Here is a 19,733-nt window from a genome sequence, read left to right as displayed (position 1 = left end):
ACCTGCACCAAAACTACAAAATGTGGCAGTATCTCTCAAAGATTACTACAATGAAATAAACGGTTATTTCTATAAAGAACAGTGTATTTTAAAAATGCTGCTTTTTTCCTTATCTTGAGCATCAATGCTAAATCTTCAAAGGAACAGATATATTGAGGTGCTACAAAGTAGATGCGGCACCAGGGCTCAAGTGCCACTGCTGTACAAAATGGCTAGGTAAACCTTTTTCATAACCAGTCGCTAAATTTGTGCAACTTCATATTGAGGTAAAATTTCAAGTTGAAAAATATTGTGTGGACGATTTGTCCTTTTTGTGTTGCTTTTTAGGTGTGGTGATAGAAAAAACCTTTTGATTTTCTAAAATCCTATATTTACTCAGTCATGGGAGCTTTCAGCTGGCCCTCTTCATCCTTTGCTCTGTTGTTACCATTAACATTTTACTACACCCCTTCCTCATACAGCATGGGGCATTGGATCACCCAATTCAGCCATTGACCATCTTTTCTGTGAATGTCTGCATTTTGCTCTTTTACAAAGAGCACAACCACACACAATTGAGTTCCTTATGTGTCTGGGGCTACTTTGAGTGTTTGAGACCAAAAACGTTTTACTTTGAAACAGTGTTTTTTTCTTCTCTTTAATTGGCCAGAGTCCAGCAGCTTCCCAACAATAAAGTTTGCCAAACACCATGGCAATACAAGCTTTAACAAATGCAAACGTCTAGCAGCATTTGCCAGACCTTCTGGCTTTGCCAGTGCTTGTTTCTTTTTAAAGTCTTACTCGACAGCAAAGCTAGCTGCATTGACATACTGTTAATGATTTTTAAAATATACCATAGGATGTTATTCACTATTTGGTGTGCAATTTCTCTTCCTACAGAGAGTTTGCATTGCAATGTATGAGGTTACTTTGAATCATCACACATTAAACTGTTTGTCATTGATACAATGCTTACAGAAAGCATGATTTTTCACAGTGCAAGCCTATAAAAAAATATTTAGTCATGCCTAAAAATGTAAGCCAGACCTTGTAGATTTACCAATGCTTGTTTTGCTTTTTTTAAACTTTACCGTTGGTAAAGGCAAAGTCCATCAATATCCCATAACCCTAAGGTGCTCAGTACCCCTTTCTTAAGGCAGTAAAACTGATTGAAAACACCTTTTTTAATAAAACTAAACACCTGTCGTTATACCTCTTTCATGTAATTTAATAACCATCCCACCAAAATACATTTATTTGACTGCCTTCTTGTTAGCAGATTTAAGTACTAACATTTTTAGTTTTTTCCAAAAATATTCTTTATGTAGTTCTCCTTTGACATATGCCCTATGCGTTTTACCAAGGTTAAACATACGTTTGCCACTGCAGTGTCTAAACTGGAAATACATGTTTTCGTTGTTGATTACCATTTATGATTATAAACTATCTGTGCCTCTTCGCCTTGTGCACACTCTGTAAATGATCCTTCATTTGAGTAAACCTACTCGTCCTCCTACCATACCAATGTGTCGCATATGTCATTACGTTGTTAATGGCCACAGTTTAACTTGTTAATTTGTTTCATTATTCTCATTAAAAACCACACTAACACAATGGCAGAATTGTTATATAGCCTCAAAACCACACTTAGTGTGGTACGTGTTTTTTTTTTTTAACATATTCGTAATACACGTTGTTGAAAAAAGAATAAAAACGTTTTCCCAGATCTATTCCAATTTGTATTACATTTTGATACATTTGCCTATTGCGTTTTACAATTGTATATATTTCTTTTGTTTCTTGCAGTTGCTAAACAATGGAAATCACTGTCAAACCAGGTACGATTGAGCTTCCTCGGCATCTGCTTCTGTTTTATCATATAGTAATAAGTATTAAAGTGTTTGACATTTAATGATTATAATAAATCCAAAAAAGCATGCATCAAAAATATGATTTGTGTGTTATTTTACATTACAGACCATGGCAAACTGCTATTTAAGGATACCTCTACATATATCTTCCTCTCCCTGCTGCCCCCCTTCCCCACCCTGTATCATTTTAAGTCTGCAGTGACACATTAGCGTTCTTGTTGTAATGTAGTTTCTTCGCAGCCAAATCTTTGCTTACACACCGCTGACTACATTACAGAACTGGGATCAGGCTAATGCCATTGATGAAATTTAGTGGAAGCTGTCATTGTAATTGGCCCCAGTGCTGATCGACTCTCAAACCAATCATTCATCAAGCAGTATTCCTTCTGAGCGGATCCCTGTTGGATGACCTCCTCAATGGAAAGCTTAGCTGGCCCTTTTGGGTCATTAGCTAATCACTAGCTCATGCACTGTTTTCTTTTTCCCTCACAGGTGAAACTGTGAACATTTCCTAAATTTTAGCACGTGCACTCTCATGCTTCTAAATCTAATTTGATTCCAAGGTATTTGGGGGTTTAGGGTTGCCCTGCATGGATTCCGGCCCCTTTGCCACACCTAAAGATATTAGAACACTCTCAAACCCTATCCATGTATTTGGTCATACCAGTGAGCAGGTGACCTAGGAATATGAAATGACCCAAGATAATAGATGATTCACTCTGGACATGCACTGCTAAGTGCCTTCAGATGTGCACTCAGAATGACTATTCCACTCGCATTTGTCTCAGGTGTAACCATTGCCAATATCACCCTTGGTTGTGGCTTAAACCTGGGCTTCAATGAAGTGCTCCGTTGTATACGGGTCAGGAAAAGCAATCAAGTTAGTAGTAACAAGATGTGCCGTCCTTTGTTTCAGGTAAGATGGGCTCTCCCAGATCTAGAGAAATACTATAGAACCGGTTAACTGAGGAATGTGGATTGATCAATTAAAATAGTTTGTGCCGGTGATATGGCCAATTCTGTGGTAGAGGAAACTGGATAAAAGTGGAATGACTGGCCTCACAATTAAATTAGCTCACATGAACTTATTTGCGAAAATTAGATTCAGAGTGCTTGAGAACTTGTTATGAATATGGTGAATGATTTAGGAGATGTTGCAAATACTTGAACTTCACAAACTTGCACCAGTTTTAGATGACCCTGTACTATACTTGGAATTAACAGAAGAGATCGAGTCTGGGGAGAGAGGAAACCTGGTAAGCGAAGTTAAGATGAAGACTTTTGAAGCATTGCAAGTCATATTCAACTTGACATTCAAAGGTTCATATTTTAATCATTTGGATTGAGGGACTTCACCATATACACAGCGTAATAAACTAGTATGTGTTTTGGGAGACTGGGGCATGTTGTCAATAAGAATTTTAACAAGGACTACACGGTGAATAGACTTTCCTTGTACAGCTATACCAAGGTTCTACTACCTTTTCTGTAATTTGAGCTACTTATAATTAGTGAAAATTACCCATACCTGCTAATATTATGATTAGTATATTACAGTGACCACTTCAGGCAAGATTGCTTTAGTTATCACCCCTTTCAAGATTACTAGACATGATTACCTCAGAGCATCAGAAAGGATCGTCTACAGTAATCTAAAAAAGGCTTTGTCAGTTTGTAATACCTCTCCATAGGAAAAACATAATAGCTATAGCGTAAATTCCCTCTTGGCACCAAGCTAATACTAATAAGCTTTAAATATATTTTGGGAATTCAATCATTTTTCTCCAAATAACACCTTGCGAGTTCTGAAAATATATTTTAATCTTGAACACACACTTTTCAATGTTAGTATGCTTATATAAATTCATTCAATCAATCAGGGTCTTGTGCTTGGGAAGGGGGGGGCTGCTGGTAGGACTGGGTGAATGATCATTCGAAGAGCCAGGTCTTTAGGTCCTTCCTGAATTGGGTCAGCAACGCAGATTGCCTGATGTGGAGGGGCAGGGTGTTTCAGGTCTTGGTGGTGAAGAGGGCGAGCGACCTTTGTCTGGTTTTGGTCTTGTGGATCCTGGGGACAGAGGCAAGGGCGAGTTGGGAGGATCGGAGTTGTCTGGCAGGTACATAAAAATTGTGAGGCGGTGGTTCAGGTGTGCTGGCCCTTCGTCATGTAGAGCTTTTTAGGCGTGAGTGAAGAGCTTGAAAGTGATTCTCTTGTTGACTGGGAGCCAGTGGAGTTGTCGGAGGTGTTGCGTAATGTGGCTGCAGGTGGCGGATGTCGACTACCAATCTGGCTGTGGCATTTTGGAATTTCTGAAGTTCTCTGAGCTGTTTCTGGGTGACACAGGCCTAAAGTGCATTGCCATCATCTGATTTTGATGGGTGCCAAGCAAATGCTTCTGATTTAATAGACTGGGTAGACACATGAGAGCTACTTACAGGTAGCTGGTGAGCTACGAGTAACTCGCAAGCTAATTGCTGAAGAATCCCGAGCTAGACAATGGTGATGCAATTTTGAGAATATTAGATAAGTGGAGTTGTGTAGGAATAGATATGAGCAATGCAGAAATTAATCAGGTCTGCAAAATAATGCATGCCTTTTTTTGGACGCTCTAAATTTGACAATCATTGTACTTTACTTTTTTTATTTGTATCATTTTCCCAATAAAAAAATAATTTTGGTTTCTGAGCATGAATTCTAATTGTCAGAAGTGCAAGAACCACATAGGCACCTAGGAACATGTGATATGGGAATGTCTGCTCCTTAAGAGCTCTGGCACCGTTTCCAGATATGCTTGAACCGGCTGTCAGATATACTTTTACATTGACCGCTAAGAATTCTTTTGGTATCTCAGTTAATTTTGACACATCATGGTCTAAGGTGGATTTGGCAGTGGCAGTTGAGAAGAGTAATAGCAGACAACTGGATTGACAAAATTCCACCCGTGCACATAGAATGGGGTTCTGAAATCAAGATAATTGTGAGATGGGAAATGTATGTTATTATAGTAGAATGGGTCTGATCTGCAAAATTGGTACGATATGATGAATACGCCTATGTAACACAATGGAAAGGTCATAGAACTAAGGTTTGCAATAAATGATGAGGCAGAACAAAGTTATCAAGATGGCAGAAGGCACTCACGCAAGCACTTTAAAAATGGTTCTCTGTAAACTTTATGCACAACAAATTTATTTTATCCCAATCCCATGAAATACTGAAGGAATATTGAATGCAATAGAAGGCCAATTTAGCGAAAGACACTTTGAGACTGTAATTAAATGACTTTTTCAAAAGACTGACAAAGTCCTAATATGCCACATTACCACAGGATCATCTACTTTAGGTACGTCATAATCTGCATGTTGCATATCATTAGTATAATGCTTACTTAGGTGAATATTCAATCATTTGTTTGTGTGTATAAAGCAGTTTTAAAGGTATTTGGTTTGACCTGTTTATTAGTAATCTTATATTAAATTTGTAAAAAATTGGTTTGTTGGTTGACTGGAGTGTAAGCCCTGGTCAAGCAGCAACCACAATCCTTGTCAGGGTAAGGCACGATCAACACCAAATTAGACTATGCTGAAACCCCCCCCCCTCCCCTCCCCTTCCCCCCCCCCTCCCCCCCCCCCCCCTCCGGTAGCTTGGCAAAGAGCAGTTAGGCTTAACTTAGATGCAATTTGTGAAGTGTTTATGCAAAACGTCAAAAAGTAAAACTGTGAAAATACCACACAAATAGATCACACACCAGGTTAGAGAAATAGAACAAAATGTCATTAAAGAAGACCAAAACAACAAATATCCAATCAGCAGTGGAGTTATGTAATTTTAAAGAATAAAGTGTAAAAAAGTGCCTAAGGGCACATGGCACCAACCGCGGCTATCTAGTCATACTGGACCAGTCAAAGTCAATAGTTTTGGCCGACTGTGATGGAGCGCAGGTCGGATACAGTTCCAGATTAGTCCTGCTGAAGTTTTACTTTCTCAAGTTTTGTGTCAAGAGTGCCTCTTGCTTTGGAGAGGGCCGCGAGGAGTAAGGAGAGCATCGCAGGAGGCTATTGACTTGGCACGAAGAGCAGGACATGCATCATGGATGGGCGGGCTGGAGCTTTTCATTGATGGTCCCCTGTGAGTGGTTGATGCTGCAGTGTGAAGAAATGTTATGGTGGTGCTCTGCACTGATTTTCGGTGCAGGTGGCGCGTTTGTGGGGAAAACGGACCTGTTGGCCGTCGTGAAGAGCCTGAAAGCTTTAGTTTAGCTTGCTGAGCCACACCAAGGGTCCAGGCCCTGAGGGGCACCACTTCGGTGTCTGGAACTCACTGCAGCTGGTTGGGAGCCTATTTTCTCCCTGAGGCTCAGATCAGGAGGCCAGCAGAATAGCCCTTGAAGTCACTCAGGGGTCCTGGGTTCAATATGAAGTTGCATGTCCAGTTCCTCTTTCCCAGTCAAGAAGGCAACAGGTCGACACAGCAGGGCAGCCGTTCCTTTAGAGCAGCAATCCAGCAGAGTGGCAGTCCTTGCAGCAGCACAGTAGCCTGTAGAGTTGGTGTCTGAGGTCCAGTATTTTCTACCCAGTTGTGCCTCTGAAGTGGGGGAGAAGCTTCCCCTTTGAAGTTCGCAGGCATTTCAGACTAGCTACAGGGTGTTTGCAGCCCTTTGTGTGGAGGCAGGAAACATGCTATTCAAGTGTGAGTGGAGTTGTGCCCAGCTTCTTCCTCTCATCCTGCCAGGGATGGCCCATCCAGGCACACCTATTGCATGTGGCTGTCTAGGAGGAATACACAGTCAACTGTCAGCTACACCCAGTCATGTGACCCTAGTACAGGATACAGGCACTACATCGCAGCTAATGCAGGAATATGCCACCTTTCTGAAAAGTAAACACAACAAGATGATGGATGGAGTGCTGAACTTTTCAACCACTCGCCCCTAGTCAAGAGATGTGGGTTTAATCCATAGTTCTTTTTCTCACTAAGCCACCCCAGTTTGGACCCACCCATATGCAAATCGTCCTTGACCCTGCTCCTCGTGGGAACGGTTCAGCCCGAATTGCCAGGCCAGGTCCTCCCTGTACTGCAGCAGCTTTCTAAAAGTGCCATTTTCAAAATTGTAACCTAAAATCCACCATTGCCATAAGATAGAATTTTAAATTCTAATTCCAGAGACACCAAACAGACAGTGATTACCAGTTCGCATTTGGAAATTACTTTTATATGATATAATAAGGTAATTCAAATGTTATCCTATGGTAGAGGTAGGTCTAGCTGAAATGATAAACTCATTTTAGAGTTTTTCACTACCAGGACATGTAAAACTTAATAGTGCATGTCCAACTTTTTAAATACATCGCACCTTGCCCTGTGGGCTGTCCAGGGCCTACCCCAGGGGTGACTTATATGCATTAAAGAGAAAGGTTTGGGCCCAGCAAAAGGTTTTTTTGCCAGGTTGAAATGGCAGTTTAAACTGCACACACAAGTTGCAATTGCAGGCCTGAGACATGTTTAAAAAAGGGCTATTTATGTGGGTGGGACAATCTGTGCTTCAGGCCCACTAGTAGCTTTTAATGTACATAGTGTGGGCACCTGTAGTGCCACTTTACTAGGGACTTATAAGTAAACTAAATATTCCAATTGGGACTAAGCCAATAGTATCATGTTATAAGGAGGCAGTGCATACACTTTAGCAGTGATCTGTTGTGCAGAGTTCAAAGGCGAGCAAAATGAGATCAGAAAAAATGGAGGAGGAAGGCAAAAGGTTGGGGAGAAGACCACCCTAAGGCTGACAGGTCTAACAAAAGTGTGTCAGTTTGTAACTGCTGATATTGGCTCCAAATCATTTTTCACTCACTGACAATAAAAAAAAGTTGGAGACAGTCTCGAGCCTTGTGGTTCCCCAGAAGGCATCAGCAGGGAGTCTGAATTCGTGGCCACCATCTGAACAACCTAAGACCTCATTGTCCGGTTAGAAGCAGATCTTTTTCATAGATACCCATGGATTCCCATGTGCATTTGGTTTGCTTAACAGGAGTGTCTCATGATTAGGAGTGTCAAAGGTTACTGAAAGGTTCACCGCAACTCCCTGTCCACATTCATTAAACCTATGGTAACATCCAACAACTGTATGATGCCTCCCCCAATGTCATAGCGGCACAGATGCCACACTAGGAAGAACAAAAAAGATTGTGCAAAGAAAAATGTGATAGAAAGCAAGAAGAGTAGGGAATTTGAGATGCTTGCCTGTAAATGTTACGTTTCTAATTAAGTGGAAGTTAATTAAGAAGTTAAATCTTCTGAAATTAACTAATCTGCCTTTCACAAAGTAAGATCGTGGCCTTGCTTGAACATAACAGGAACTCATCCTGAGGCCAATGAGTAGTCCATCAAAGTAATCAGTGTCAGAAGGTATTATATGCTAATGTGTACTTCAAGTTATCAATTCATTTATTATAATAATAATAATACTTATTATTATTGCTCTTATATTTTATGCCATATATTTTTATAGCTCTCCTCGGCCACATAGACTATAGGCTTGTTTGATATGTAATTTATTGAATCACCTCAAAGTATGACCTAGCATAACTTGATCACTTATAGATTGCAGTACCAGAATATATTGGGAGCATGTAAGACGTAAACTGCCCAACACACACTGCAACATTGCCATTCCACCATATTTAATTTCTCCTTGAATTTCCCTCTGTGTGTTTTGTGGAACAAATTGTGAGTTCCATATTCCCATGGAGACCCTCAAACCACAGGTTGGTGCTCTTCAGTGTCCTCTTTCTGGTGGATACCGAGCGTGCAGACCTCCAATTGGTCTTGCAACTCTTTGTATTAAGGGATTTGCCCTCTAGTCTCATTCAGCATGAGCTCTCTTTAGGCACATAATATGCCCACTTCATGTTCATTTATTTGGAATAAATGTCATGATTGCAACCATTGTACACAATCTTCTGTGGCGTACCCCTTCACGAACATTAGCACAAATGAGTACAGTAAATGTTGTGCGTAGATTACCAGTGCGCCTGTCATTCTGATTACCTGTAAATTGTGCAATTAAGGACTTTAAAGTAAGCTTAATGATGCCCCTGAGAAGACAGTCCCTCCTACTACTACTTCCTTGATCTCCTTGAATGATGCTGGGAAAGGTGCTATCCCAGAAGCTACTTAGAGTAGTAAACTCCTACCTCACCCTTTAAACTTGAAATGCACTGGACTTTGATTGATAGTGAGCATGTGCCAATTTGCTCAGATTATCGACTAGAACTAGGAACTGCCCTGCAGCTCAATGATCAGCTTTAGTATTCTCTCGTGCTGGACCCAATTGCTGTCTGGTGTATCCACAGCAGAGTGTGTCCCGGCTACCTGTTACCTCCTAGTAACACTTGCCCCCCTGCAGGCCATGTTGAAGATCAGAGGCAAAGGAAGCCCTCTTCAGCCTTGATATGCAAGTAGTGTCAAAAATGTCTACTTTTTGGTTGTGATTGAGGCAATGCAGAAAGGGATCAAATAAGCTCTCACCACAACAAAAAATCTTTTTATCAAACTTTTTAGAATCATTAAATTTCTTAATTTCATATAATCTGTGATATAACATTAGAAACCCAATTAACAATTGTTATTAAATATAGACCCGTACAGCCGAGTTATCTACGTGCAGATGCTATTTGGAGTAACAGAAATCGTAAACCTAAAAAGGGCTCTCCCAATCCGCTTGCACTCACACCTATATGCACACAAGTTTAAAATATGGGCTCTAAACAAATATTGGATCGAAAACAGTGAACAGACTAATGTAGTCTTTTAAAGTTATACTGTGGTCAGAAGCCCAGTATTCCAATTAAAATGCGTTCATGTTCTGTTTTGGAGACTTTTTAAACTTCTACACCACCTTCCTCAGGCCCACGGAAATATCTGACATAATAGAACACATGTTGGGGAGTCTACATTTGAATTCACAAAAACTGCTCTTATATTTCTGAAAATATTTCTAGCTCTCTTGGGTATGAGCAAGGTAAATATATTTATCAATGAAAAATCACTGCGTGATTCCATGAAATCTCAGCCAAGAGTTCATAAAAGTGCCCCAGTTCACAATTGTTTTAATGTTCTCCACAGAAACACTGCCACCCACTAGAGAACTTCCAATAACTACAATAAATTGCAGGGTGATAAAGCCACAGCTTGAGGATACATAGAGTCCACACAATTAGGACGCATATTGCACGGACACATTCAGAGAAGGACATTGTCTTGAGTAGCCTCAGAATCAAAGAGTCAAAGCTTTTTTGGCTGGACTTGCTGCTATGTTGCGCAGTTGTGCTGCACGGCTACTCCCAGCCAGCTGTAGACCCAACAAGAAAACCTTGAGACCTGATCTGCTCCTTACCCTAATACTTGGAGGAGGTTTCTGAATAATCAACTCCAATAACAGCAGATGTTTACAAATAGGGCTGAGCCCCTCAAACTGCTAACCAGACACAGAGGCGGGCTGGGTAAGAAATCATCTAATCTTTGTTAGAAAGGCATTGGGATTCTGCCCGTTTGCACACTGCTGCCTACATTGAATTTTATAGGTTTATCCATTTTCTTGCTCTTTTTGTACCTGCCTTGGTTGTTGGACTGCTACATATTTACCTAGATAGCTATCCAGATTAAAGGCCTTTGTTGTCTATTGTGATCAGCGTGTTCATGAGTTTGTAGCCTCTGTGACTTTTATATTTAAATGTGTTTATTGAAGTTTTCAAAAACAAACCATAACCTACAGAGGCATCCAGTGAAAGGCATTGCAATACTCATAGCAGCCCATGAGCTCTTGCGTCTGGGGGAGACCAATCATAACTCTGTGACTTTTAGAAGATACTGAGGACTGTGCGTCTTCCTGATGTCCACAATTGCTTAAATGAACACTGAGATGCTTTGCCCTTCTTTTGTAAGTAATGAAAATACTGAATTTGGACTGTCGTTGTGGCTTCTTTGTTCACTACAATTAAAGATGTTCACAAACCTTGACCATCACCAAAACATACAAATAAATGCCTGGTGGGCACATTTCGATCATACATATTGATACTGTAACCATTTGTTCATGATCATTTACTGTGTGCAAACATGTTATTGGACTACAAGTCTCTAATTGCGTTGTGCTGGTTCAATTTTCCTACATTGCATGTATGTTCTCATTGCATTGGGTTGGTTCAGTGTTCCTACATTTCATCTGTGTTCTTGCATGTGTTCTGAGCTTTGCAAACTTTGATATTCACAAATGTTGTACAGAGTTTTTATGCAGAAACAATTTTCTTTGCTATATTGGTTTAACCTTTGTTTCACTTGAGTTACCTTCTCATTCTGAAGTGCTGGTTTCTTCAGGACATTAATGTTCTCCTTGATTCCTGGTTTCATTACATGAATACTGTTTACTGGCATTGTGTTTCTCATTGTTTTATGTATTTCCTCTATTGTAGTCAATGCTTATACAGTACATTTTATGAGAGATTATTTGACGTGTTGTCCACAAACTTAGCTGGCGATTCATACTTTATGGAAGCTGTGATAATTGCTTGTCCTAGGACTCTCCCCACACTCCCCCATGAGGCGAGCCTTTACTTTTTGCCCATGTTTATCTCAAGATACAAATGCGCTTAGTTAAGTCTCACTTTCTCTGTAGACTTGTTATCTTACATCTAGGTTGTTAGGACCCTGAGCTTTCTCACTTCAGGAGAGCGCAGATAACCCTGCCTAAGCGAGCACATTTAGAGACTTTGGACAGCAACACAGTAAATGGGTAGTCATTGAATCACAAGACTGATCCGTGTTTTTTGGAAAAAGGCGAAATTAACATTACTTTAAGAGGAGGTGGATTGTTAGGTGTTACCTAAATGTGCTGTAGGTGGGTTTTGTTTTGCTATCAAGGGGGAGAAAATTCCAAACAGTTCCTGCAACACCAAATAAGTGTGCTTGAGTAAGCCGGGTTCAGAATCGAGATACTTCAAGATGTTGACTGTGAGGGCTTCTGAGTTGATGTAGGCCACCTCTCATGGATACGAGTGGATTGTTCAGATGTGTGGCTTTACAGGTGAAGCAGCATCATTTCATTTGAATTCCTTCTCTTAGATGCAGCTAATGCAGATTCAGTGGTATTAGATTGAGTTGTTCAGAGTTTTTGTTTGTGATATAATTATTACTCACAACGTTGTGTTTGGGAACAAAAACAGCCTTTAAATAGTGCAGTCTCATTATGGCAGCAACCAGTTTGGACTTGTGTTCAGATGCTGCTGCTTCCATTGTGGACTCTAGGGGTGTAACAGAGCATAGACATAGGCAAAACTCTCCACCAGAGCTGTTTTCTAATCCTCACTGCAGGGACATGAATTGCTGCAGGTGAAGCTTTCTCCGGTTTTGGAGACAGCATTTTATGTTGAAACGGAGATGACCACAACACCACAATGAACATCAATTGAATGCTATCTGCGCTGCATGTCTGTTTGGGTATCTTGTCAACACTCTGCTCACTAATTCTGGATCCTGGTTTTAAACAAGAAAGAGGCAGCCATCTTTCAGCAAACACCGTGCAATAACTACACTCCACGCTGACTTGAAGCGTAAAAGGCCATTTTATTAGGACAAGGTTGATGGACTTGGCCCTTTTTGCAGGGTCATACTGAACTTTTTGCCTTCCTCCTACCCTTTTTTCTAACATGGTGTTGGTGGTTTTGGGACTCTGGGCACTTTAGCAATGGTTAGCAGTGCAAAGTGCGTGTGCTCTCTGCCCTCCATAGATTAACATTGGGACCCCCCCCTTGCCCCCCCACCTCCCCCCTCATGGGATAACTCCTAAATGGAACAAAATAAGTATGTCATGCTTGGTATGTTTGGAATGGAAATAATAAATGCTGTGCAATGGTGTGCACAGATCTTTTTTCACTATTTTAGGAATGCCACTTTTAGAAGTTGGTATTTATGTGTGCTATGTGCCTGCCTGTTGTGTATTGCATGTCTGCTTCTAGAAGTGACCGGGGCTGGTGAGGTGTGGGTGGCTCCAGGGAGGGCAGGGTGAGTCAGCACTAGGCTGAATGGAAGATCTGCAATTGGAGTAGTGGGAGGAGAAGTCCCCTGTCCCTAAATAGATCTGTGCCTGCCCTGTACAATGCTGGCTCCACCCCCCTGTGGTGTGTCTGATGACCCTGCCTCAGATCACAAAGGAGGAGGGAAGCCTGGTAAACAAAGTGATTGACACCCCTCCCAGAGGCAGTTGGGACTGGAACCTCCAAGACCCTTACAGAGGCTTCTAGAAGGGGGCGGACAAAGAAGGGATGTAATATAAATAGATGGGCTGTGACCCCATGAGGTGTGTTGTGTTTTGTGCTTACTTGGAGGGGACACCCAGCCCACCCAGCGTTCTGTGCATATTTTATTAGTGGGAGCCTACCCCGCGTTTTGTGCCTTCAAGAGGGTGCTCACCCCGTGTTCCTGCTGTTTATTTTGGCCAGCGGTTGCTTTTGCATTTTGCAGCTTTCGTAGTTGCCCACCCCGCATTTACACTTATTTTTGGTCAGAAGGTGCCCACCCCGCATTTGGCAGCAAAATCACCGCCGCGGCCAGAGCCGCCGAGAGGAATGCCGGAAAGAGGAAGCCAGGCAGCTGTGGCCTGGTTGTGGGCGTGGCTGCCGGCCGAAAAGCAGGAAGTGAAGACACAGCGGTGGAAAGAGAGCCTGGGAATACCCTAGCAAAGAGGGGAAGCCACTACTCGCCCTGCAGGACGTGGCGCCAAGGAAGGAGAGCGAACGGGACACCCTCTGGGCCCAGGATCTACCACCGATTAGTAGAAGGGAAGCCCTCGCGCCTCCCTCAGGGTGCAGTTGGGGAGGCACAGACGTCAGGGGACAGACCGGGACCAGTTGAGGTCTCCCACCTCCCCCACAGGGGTCTACCTTGTGTGCCAGCTCCCTGTGAGGTCCCGTGGTGAGGGACTACAGAGAAAAAGCCCGGCTCTGCAGCATCCAAGGCCGGAAAGCACGGAGGGCCTTTATGGTGGTTAGCTCCTCCTTTTGCAGGCCTGCATAGCGCTTCTCACATTGGGGAAAAAAAGGCCCTGTTTGGCGATCAGAGGATCACGCATTTTTACTGTAGTAGGCGGACAGGTGGCCCAGGAACCTACATAGGGAAGGATGGGTGCCTTAGCAGTAGTGTTGGTGAGATGCCCTGACGTTCTGATGTACGTGTGCCATCTAGGGGTAGTTACCCCATTGTCCTATGATCCCCATGATGTGTGTACCGCAGCAACTATTTACTGTTGAAATGCTGGCTTTGTTGGGTGATCTCCCTAATGTCTCTACATGAACTACTGTTGGTATCTAGGCTATGCTATATTGAGCTATTGCCTAGGGTGCAGTTTTACTCCTATAGGGCATGACATGTTTGTAATGCATAATGTGTTTATGCTGATGATTTATGCACCATGTGTTGAGGTCTAATATAATTCACCGTGATTTATGCATAATGTGTTTATGCTAGTAAGGCCTATTGCATAATGTGATTTATGCTCCTGATTTATGCCTGATCTAAGGTGGTTTATGCCTAATGAGATGCTCATGTGCCTAATGTCATACTATGATGCTTAGGTTATGCCTGATCTAAATGCGATTTATGCCTGTCGCGGTATAAGGCTGGGTTCACTATTTCACCAGCAGCTACTGGCTGTTATACATTTATTACTGGTGATTTTACATTTACTGTTTATGCCTTGTGATGGTTCTGGCAGTGGCCCGATTGGCGCTGCCTTGTACATAGTCCCCTGTAATTTGTGACCTGGTGCCGGTTGGAACAGTGTATATATATATCTGTAATTGTACTCTAATGTGTTTTACATAATACAAAGGCTATTTTTATATAACCTTGTGTGGAGTCTCTTTTGTAGTGTGCCTAGTGTTGCCGCTGTGTGTGTGTTGTGCAAACGCTTTACACAGTGCCTCTGGGATAAGCCTAACTGCTCGAGCCAAGCTACCAATGGGTCGAGCAGGGGTTGTCTAAAGTATGTAACTCCCTTGCCCTGACTAGAAATGGGGGTTTCTGCCTGGCTGTGGCGCTTGCCCTAGCCTACCAGGAATCCCCGTTTCTAACAAAGGTTATCATAGCTCCAAACATTTTACTAAACATCGCCTGCAACTGTACATAACTTTATTCAACAATAACTCATACCCCTCATCCATTCTCCAACCGTCTCACCTGTTTCACTCCTCCCCATTCTTGCTGTAAATTTGTCCATACATCCCTTCTCACCTTCACAGCCCTCTTAAACATCCTCTCTTGACTTTCTTCAGCTGTACCTTGCATCCTGCGCTCCGCCCTCTTTCACCTGTGTAATTCCCCCCTCCTCCCGAGGGGTATCTCTGCCCATCCGTGACTCGCCACCCCTCCAAAGTTCTGCAAATCTGGAGCCTTATAACCCACCCTAAAGTGGCACGCTTAACTCTCACCCTTTCTTAACTGTAGGGTGGGTGGGTGGACTAACTTTAAATAAGAACCCTCCCTAACCCGGTGGAGCAAGGTGCTGGGGAAAAGGCCAGAACCTCCTATCCCAACATCTTTATAGGCACCACTGGCCCGCCCCTAGACCCTCTCCTAGACCCTCCCTTATGACACCCCAACCCCCTGATACCTTGTCCTTCCAGCCAGCACGGGGAAAGACTGGCCGACCTTGAATCCAGGGAAAACAGTTTTTGCGAGTCGGAGGTATCTCTTCAGGCTGACTGCCACATAAACTTCTTTTAAAAACGCCTATATTTGTACTATTAATAAAAATATTTTTTGACCTTTCCTTTCTAAATCCTAGTTTTTGTACTTTTTGATTATATTTGTCACCTTCTTCTAGGATCTAACTCAAATGCTCCTGGATACACCGCCAGTTTGGAAAGGATCATCTAAACTTTTCCGTAATCTCAGGGACAAAGGTATGTGAAATACTGTGCTGTACTCTGACTACTGTTAAATAGTTAAAAATGTGTTTTTTATCTACAACTTGTGAGAACCGTCCAATAACTTCAGAATCCAAAGCCTTTATTATTTTAAATCTAAATGGGTATATGCAAAAACAAAAAGGTAGGCATAAAATCAAATTCCCGTCACACACAGTTCTCCCAGTGTCCCTTACGCCTCTGGTCTAAAGTACTTAGGTGTTCAATTCACAGCTCAATTTGTGCATGCAAGTCCAACTTAAATGCAAAAAAAACCAAAGTGCCCTTTTGGTTTTATAAACCCATTTACGCTTGGACTAGAATACCCACGATGTTGTAATATTGCAAATGAGTAAATCTCGCTCCAGTGTTGAGGTCGGTCCAGGGTTGGTAAATTGGGAACGTTAAGGTGTACATAGAAACTTGAAAATTTGTGGGTGTACAGAAATTATCTCTGTCCCATTACCACCATGGAATTTATGGAAAATTAATTCTGTTAAGATTCAGACTAAATCGTTTTCGAGTAAAGACTTTTCGCAATACGTTGAAATCTAATAGAAGGGTTTTCTCAATGAAGTAAAAATATATTCTAAAAGGGGAAAAATATATATATATTTTTTAAAAGTGCCAGTGGACCAATGTGATGAGTTGAACAATTGTACATGCAAATTATCCTCAGCATAGTCACAAACGTTTTTCTGGTGTCCCTACCTTTGTGAATTACCTGAAGTGCTACATCCTCAACCCGGCGAGGTTGAAGTACTGCAAGTGCAGATGTAAAACTTTCATTTGTGAATAGAGCCCACTACTTGTTCCTCCATTGTACTCTGCTTGGCGTCGGTAGAGTGGAGCCAGCAGCAGTAGCTGGCACATAGAAAAAGACGTGGGGCGGGTGGAGGGGGTGCCGGGGGAGTGCGTGCGCGCGGGGTTGGAGAAGAGTTAAAAAATTATTTTAAAAACTAACAAGTTAAACTTACCTGCTGCCAGCCTCCTCCTGTGTCGCACCTCGCTGTTGGTTCTTCCTGGTCCCAGCAGACACTGGAACCATGTCACAGACTCCCTGTCCAATCCCCGTGCCGCTCCCATGCTGAGAGCAGCACGGGGATTGGCCTGATCGGGCTGTAAAAGCGCTCTGCTCAGGGAGTCTTCTCAATCCCAGCTGTTTGATACAGTCAAGTAAGCGAAACCTCCTTAGCGAGTACTCTGAGCACTCCTCCCATGCCCCGGGCCTGCTCCTACCTGCACATGCTGGCTAAGCAAGCTGTTTGAAAAAAAAACCAATAATGAAATACCGTTTTTAAAATTTTTTTTTAGCTGTTAGCTCTTAGCCAGTGAGGTTATGCTCCTCTGCCATTGAGGTGGAACTGCCCCTGGGAGCCCATGCCCTCAGCGCTATTTTTCCTGCCCACGCAGAATGAAACAGCAGGCACTGCACGTCACATTAATTTGTCCAACTATCTCTCATTTCAAAGCAGCATTGTTTGCTTACACTTTTTTACATCTGTCTTTGTATGTATGTGTGCATTATCTATATCTAAATACACATAGAAATGTACTGTTCAACAAATCACACAGTAATTCAATAACTCTTGGAAACATTCCAGTTAGCAGTTAATCCACACAAATGACTACTGGATGGAACCCCAAACAGGAAGAAGGTGCAGCCTTGTTCCCCACCCCCCCGGCGAACTGGGCAAGACGTAGATGGGAGAGGCCTAAAGACTGAGGCCCAGGGATTACCGCCTGCTCTGGACCTTACGGAATACTCTGCACCAGGCCCGAATTTGCATGCATGTGAGAGGGGCTGCGCATGAACAGATACTGGTGATTTGGGCGACCTCCCCAGACCCACTCCCTGAAAAAACTACGATGCTCTGAAGGAACGAGGGGTGAGAGAAAAGTGCAACCACGAAAGTGGGTAGGAAAACAAGGTTGAAATCGAGATCGCCAGAGCAGACCTCAGGAGGAGTCAGACTCCAGAGCCCCTCCCGGATCAGTCGACTAGAGCTGCAAAGGAGGCATAGACGCGCCGCGGGGGACCGCATCTAGGGTCTGCCTTGTAAAATCGTAGAGACGGTCACGAAGCAAGTGCAAGCCTGGAAAATACCCGTGGGGAGCCTCAGGACAAGACCAAAGCCCCACACACAACGGGAAAGTGAGACGGCCCTCCGGGACACGCGGAGCCCTGGCTGAGATAAGTCACAAGGGACCCCTGGGGACCAATATTGGCTAGTAGCACCAGGGGCGAATCACTAACTCCACAAAATGACTCACCAAGCTCTGGAAGTCGACACTTTAGAACACGCCCGAATCAAGAAAGAGACCCACATGTCGAGAGTCCATCAAAGGGAACAGTAGAGGCAATGGTAAAGCAGTGTGCGGTCGGGACAGGTGATCACCGCACAAATAGGTGGGCACTAAAACCACAAGAGAAGTTTTGCTTGGGGCGGGGATCACTCACCATCTGCAAGGCCCACGACCCGCCCCGGACACCAGGGATTGACTGCCTGCCCTCTTCCCATGCCAGCCACAAATCCCCCTGCCAAGACCACCGAAGCAGAGGAGGTATAGAAACCAACCCACAAGGGAATCTTCGATCATAAACCCAGATAAGTGCACTATCCATCCAGGCACCATCTGCCGATAAGGTGTGATCAGGTACCAAGGTTGGGTGGCAGTGAGAAGGGGGTGGGGGAGTCGGAGATTACTGGGTTGTCCCACCTCAACGGATAGATGATGGCAAGAGACAAAGGCCCCAAAACTAGGGAAAGATAGACAAACACACAAAAGTGCTCCCACCGCCACAAGTGACAGAAGGAGAACCCCAAGGGCCTCCGGACAATGCAGCCCTCCTCCAGGCGATCCATGCCTCCAGAAAGGCCATTGAGGGGAACATTGCAGTAATAAGGTCAGAGGTGACCCTCCAACGCCAAGATATGCGTAACATCACCGAAAGGGTAATCCAAGCAGAAAATCGTCGCACAACTTAAAAACGGATGTCTCCGACCTAAAGTCCGCCATGATGGAGGTGGCATGGAAAGTGTGTGATGCGGAAAATAGTGCACGTAGAAACAACCTGCATTTAGTCGGATTTCCGGAGGGGACGGAGGGCTCACACCCTGGAGCCTTCCTGATGACTTCGAGGCTCCCTCCCAGCTGCAAGGTACTCACCCTGCTTCATAATCGACCGCGCTCACAGGATGCCCAATACGAGGCCACCAACCGCCGCCCTTCCGCGGCCGCTGATAGCTTGATTCCTAAACTTTCAGGACCGAGATTTAATCCTTAGAGATTCGTGGCAAGTTGGTGAAATCAAGCATGCCAATGTGAAAAATAAGGATCTTCTCCGCCTACTCACAAGAAGCACGGATGATGAGACGCACATTCGACTCCGTGAAAGTGAAACTGAGAGCCCTACAAATCCAATACATGTTACTTTTCCCAGCCAAATTAAAAAAGTCCTCTTTCAGGGCAACTCTCACTTCTTCCAGACACCAGAAGAAGCATGGGCCTGGATCGAGGAGCACCTACCCTCCCTCCCCCCTCCCCCTTCCCCCCCCATCCCCCCAAAGGCGGGTGACAAGGACCTTAGGGTCAATATACAGAGACACTCCAAAAAGGCGGACCCCAAGCCACAGAAAGGAAAAAAGACGCCTACCCACAGGAGAGCACAGAGCTTGGACGGGGACACCCCTGAAGTGGACCCCACACATGCTAGAGAAGACACTACGCTAGGACTCTGATGAGGACTCAAAACAAGCCAAAGCTAGTAAAAGACTCTCCAGCCAATGGGACAGTACCCACATACAACCTCCGTATAATGAGTACCTTGCCGACACAGACAGCGGTCACCCACTCCTCAAAAATATCAACCACTTGGAAAAGTTAGGCACCGAGACTGGAGATCCAGACTACACACCAGCAGCT

The 19,733-nt window shown here is 43.6% G+C and overlaps 1 protein-coding gene across 7 annotated transcripts in view; it reads left to right on the top strand.

Moving 5' to 3' along the window:
* The window catches only part of MICU3 (mitochondrial calcium uptake 3), a 547,440-nt gene that overhangs the window by 133,363 nt on the left and 394,344 nt on the right, over window positions 1-19,733 (top strand). For all 7 annotated transcript variants that reach the window (XM_085642029.1, XM_085642031.1, XM_085642030.1 and 4 more), the window contains exons 3-4: window positions 1,786-1,817; window positions 15,725-15,803. In XM_085642029.1, coding sequence (XP_085498155.1) covers window positions 1,786-1,817; window positions 15,725-15,803 — 111 coding nt within the window. The remainder of the gene's footprint in view (window positions 1-1,785; window positions 1,818-15,724; window positions 15,804-19,733) is intronic.

The sequence above is a fragment of the Triturus cristatus genome, chromosome 2_2, assembly GCF_964204655.1.
Source record: "Triturus cristatus chromosome 2_2, aTriCri1.1, whole genome shotgun sequence".
Lineage (NCBI taxonomy): Eukaryota > Metazoa > Chordata > Amphibia > Caudata > Salamandridae > Triturus > Triturus cristatus.
The sequence above is the reverse complement of the archived record's forward strand: the minus strand, read 5'-3'. Positions and strand labels throughout refer to the sequence as shown.